Source organism: Crocodylus porosus, unplaced genomic scaffold (genome assembly GCF_001723895.1).
Source record: "Crocodylus porosus isolate Cpor-Errol unplaced genomic scaffold, CroPor_comp1, whole genome shotgun sequence".
In the NCBI taxonomy this organism is placed as follows: Eukaryota; Metazoa; Chordata; order Crocodylia; family Crocodylidae; genus Crocodylus; species Crocodylus porosus.
In genome coordinates this window covers 59,881,481-59,886,172 of record NW_017728886.1, presented here as the reverse complement: position 1 = coordinate 59,886,172, position 4,692 = coordinate 59,881,481, and the positions used below count along the sequence as shown (strand labels likewise).

Below are 4,692 nucleotides of genomic sequence, written 5' to 3'. Positions count from 1 at the left end.
TAAAGGTCCTTTCACATTCCCCACAGGGAGAATGGAGGGTACTAAGCACTGTATAGGACCCTAGGGACCTCTAGAACAGCCTGTGTATGTTAGCAGAAAGTCAGGATAGTTTGGGTTCCAATTGAAATCTATTAACCCTTAAACATCTGTCTGCTTCTTGACTGCTGCATCACAAATAGGTTTGGCTAAAGGCAAAATTGCAGCTGATAGCATCAGCTCAGAAGAACCATAAATTCAAAAATCCTGCAGCCTTGCTTTTCTCATCTCAGAAGAGCAGCAGCGTGTCAGGAGGGAGAAGTTGTTTATCATATGTATCTGTGTATTTTATATTTTCCATGTTTGTTCCATAGTAATTTTTATCTTACTAATCATTCCATTTTGAATGGAGTTTTGGTTTTAATAATGCTTCATATTTAACTCAATACATATGTGTGTGCAATTTTCAGCAGTTTCAATTTATTGAACAGCTGTTAGGATTGATCTTAAAATATTTACCTCATAGGAAAAAAATTAAATTTGGATCCCACAGTATTCTTGCTTGGTATTGCTTTTGGAAGATATTATTTCTTTAAACTATTATAATTCATTTTGTTTCATATTTATCTCACTAAGCCTAAGCAAATTTCAAACAAAAATACATTAGTCATCTGTCAGACATGTGAGAGCTGTTGTCAAAATTTTTGCAACCCCGAAGTCAGCGGTATACTTAGTCCATAAAAAGAGGATGTGCATTAAATATATAGCATTCCCTTCACATTTAAGCCAAAGATTATTTTTTAAATAACTTGGATGTAATTTTCAGAGGTCAGCCTTATGATAAGATTTTATCCAGGCAAAAAATATATAGAAAGATGAGATCAAGTATATTTTTACCTGTCATACAGGAACATTGACAGCAGTTTGGGGTGGGGGAAGGAAACGGTTTTTCCTTTTTCTTTCCTTTTCCTAAACAGTATGCATGTATTTTAAAAATATAGTTTATATCTTTGCCTAACTGCAGTTTGAATGCCTACAACAAAAAGATCTAATGTTTTAATTTAGAATTCAAGCTCTTATAACTGTATATAGGAGGAAACATCCATAAGGAGTTGCATACAAAACTCTATTGCATTTATATCAGACTAAAGGTTAATATTGCATATTGTTTTCAATTAGGAGTACAATAGATTTGGCTGGTGGGTAGGAGAAATGAAGGGAACCATTGGCTTGGTGCCTAAAGCCTACATAATGGAGATGTATGATATTTGAGAGGCCCGGGTAAGTACATTTTAATCCAATCTTCTGTAATGGCTTATATGTTCCCCTATTCTCTGTTTCATGAGCATTTCTTTCCTGGAACCCTTGCAGAAGTCCTGTTAACATGAAGATTGTAGCAAAATATATTTAAGGCTCAATTAAAGCAGCTCTGTTGGGTTTGTGTATGAAATAGAAACAAACAACTGTGTTTGGAATAAGGTGTATTCCATTACTACTTTCTTCTCCCTACCCTCTTTCAGTAGAGTCAAGTCTACAGGCTTTCTGGTTAGCTTTTGTTGCTTAATAATGTCAATGTGTACAATTAGACATGTATGGAAGAGAAATATTTGAGCTCAACTGTTTTTTGTATGGGTGTTTTGGGGTTGTTTGTGTGTTTGTTTAAACTAACCATGTATTGCAAACTTACTTTTCTCAGTCAAAAGAAATCTGAAATTTAAGTCCAGCGTGGTGTGCAGATGCAATTTCCAGATCTGGGCTCCAAAATGGGAAGATTCTACTGTGTAAACCTGCAGTTGCCATGGCTGTAGTTAGAACATCATCTCAAATATATGAAGTAAAACATTTGAAAAACACATTTCTGAGTTTGTTTTGCAAGTCATCAATATTTTGTCAACATTTTTGGAAAAAAGTTCTGTACAATTATTTGTTTCATAACTACAGCACAGTGAAACTAAATAGATAACAGTTAATGTGTGAGGCACAATCAGTAAAACTCTACCTGTCGCTGTTCTCCTTATGCAATATTAGCACTTGTCCTATCTACCTGTTCTATACTAGAGTGGAACAGGATAATTTTTCCCCTATTAAAGCTTTGAAAATACAGCAGGATCTTGAAATTAGAAAATTATTCACTTCAGGTAGATTTTAATAGCTGATAGTTTCATTTCAGTTTGCTAGAAGTGATTTCATAGAAAGCTAAATAATTTCTGTGTAGCAATGTAATGATGTGCTTCTGAAAAAAAATTATTTTAAATTTCTAAATGTGATTTATACTTCATAGGATTTTATTTTATATATAGTAAGATTTCATAATCACTGAATAACAGAGGGCTAGAGTAAATCATAAGAGTCTCTTTAAAATTAGTAGAACTATATTGACTTGCACTGTATTATCCTTATTTGCAGACATATATTGGATGAAAAAATACATGGAACTGAAAATGGCTATTTTGGGTGCTGGATGCATAAAAAATAGCATTTGTGCATGAATTTCTTATCAGCAAAGCACTCCTTACCTGTTTTTCTGTTGTTGAAGCACAGACACTTTCACTGATCTAATCTTCCTGGCTTGCCTACTGCTTACCCAAGTTATGCCATGAGTTTGTGAGACTATACATGTGAGTAAGGGATACCTTCAGCCTCAGCAGTAGCATAAGCAGGATATGATTATTCATTATACCACCACAAAGTACAGTTACAAAAAAAATTAAGCATCTCTTGTACATAGAACCCGAACAATTCCAATTGTAGTAATACTTAAAAATCCTTTGTTCCATTTGTTCGTTGTATAGGTGCATGTATAATATCCCTAGTTATTTTGAATTCCCCAGAACACTTGGAAGCAACCAGGAGTGGTCTGATGATTTGTGAGACCCTCAAGCTGCCAAAAAGACAGGCCAAGCCAGCCTGTGAATTGCTGAGTCTGTGCAGGTCCCCTAGTACTTGCTTATGCTGTTTATGCTTCAGGCAGGCCCTGGAACTAGTGTGGGATAAAAGGTAGTTTTAATTTAAACATTAAATTGTTTTATTTCAGGCAACTAAAGCTGAGTTTTACTTTAAATAATTTATTTCACTTTTTGTTATACAAGACTGCTAGTAAGAGGTGAACCAGGGTGAGTTTGGTTATTTTACAAACGATTTTTTTAAAGAACTGGTCATTGAAATCTCATGTGTATGTAATCTGTGAAGCATGAAAATGATAGACTTTAACCTTCAGAGTTTTACTACTTTAATTTATCAAGTGTACTTGTAGATTGCATACTGTGTACACTGTTAATATCATGGCTGTTAATACACTGTTAATATCATGGCTAGAAAAACTTTATCTCTTTTTAACAAACCAGCGTAATAAGTCCACACACTGAAAAATCTTTATATTAATTTAATAATTTGGAAATCCCCCTGCAACTTTTTTGATTTACTATCTTTTGTGTCAAAGGCATGTACACATGAATGACCAATAAAACTGAATTTATAAACATCTAAGTTATAGCAAATTTACTCTTAAAAAAATCAGTAATCATTTTGGGCAGCAATATTATATGTCAAAATTAAACCCATAGCAGATTTTTGCGGCCAATTTAAACCTTGGGAAACTTTCCTGCTGACAAACTAAACTATGACAGTGTTAGTGGGCATTGCTCTCCTGTTTTTCGTTTGGTATATAAAAGAAGAATTTGTACTATAGTGGTTTATCAGTAGATGGCAGCAGATTTTCATAGCATGTTGCAGTACTTGGAAACCCTGCCCCCACCAATTGATCTCATGCACAGGCACTTGCATTTACAAGTTAAAATCACTGGAGGCCTCCTTCGCCTTATCCTGTTAATCCAGGAGAGGGAGTCCTTACCCAACTGATGAATAACAAGCTCTTTGAGCTATTTTTCCTGTTGATGGTGACAAAAATAGAAATAAAGTATCTTTTGTCTGTTGTTCTATAGCATTTATTTTCTGTCTGTTTGTACAGCGTGAAAGGTTATCAAACAGAAAACATGCACATTGAAAAACTTTTTTCAAGAAGAGGAGACTTCCAGCACCATCCCGAATTTTTTTGAAATAAGCCAGCAAAGCAAAATCAATACAATGTTTACTTTAAATCGTTGCAAATACCATAACCTTTTTTGAATGAGAAAATTCTTATTAATACAATTTAAACAAAATTGGATGTTGGAAAATAGGCTAATTGCTTTATTTTCATTGTTTACTTAGATTTCATTTGCCTTTATTTGAACTGTAAGACAGCTAATTTTTTTTGTAAAGGTGATTGTAAGTCATATTTTATGCAGCATTTTACTTGATTATTTGCTCTGTACTGAATTTGTGCTATACTGCCATTAGATCTTACAATAATGTTCCACTCTGCAAATTTTTAAGGTTCAAATAAAGTTTAATTGTTTGCAAACTGTTATGATGCTAATAATTCAACAGCCTGCTGTGTTACTAATGAAATTACTTTGTTATGATTAATTTGGAAAATAGTGTGTTGATTGTAGTAATTAAGCACAACAAGGTGAAGTAAATGATTCTAATGCCATCTGGCCTCCAAACTGAATGAAGAAATGAAATGGGGCTGTCATTTGAATTTATTCAGTGAAGTAAGGGTAATACAAATGACTTTTATTGCTACAGCACCCGGACATAACCATGCCACTCCATAGCATGATTTCATGTACATTTGCGTATATAATTCTTTTTCTCTGCTTTATTTGCTTCAGG

General features: G+C 33.8%; 1 protein-coding gene across 1 annotated transcript in view; it reads left to right on the top strand.

The window, feature by feature from the left end:
- The window catches only part of SKAP2 (src kinase associated phosphoprotein 2), a 164,789-nt gene extending 160,407 nt beyond the window's left edge, over positions 1–4,382 (top strand). The window contains exons 12-13 of the mRNA XM_019535020.1: positions 1,156–1,257; positions 1,673–4,382. Of these exons, the coding sequence (XP_019390565.1) occupies positions 1,156–1,248 (93 nt within the window). The 3' untranslated portion in view covers positions 1,249–1,257; positions 1,673–4,382. The remainder of the gene's footprint in view (positions 1–1,155; positions 1,258–1,672) is intronic.
- Positions 4,383–4,692: the final 310 nt, after the last annotated feature.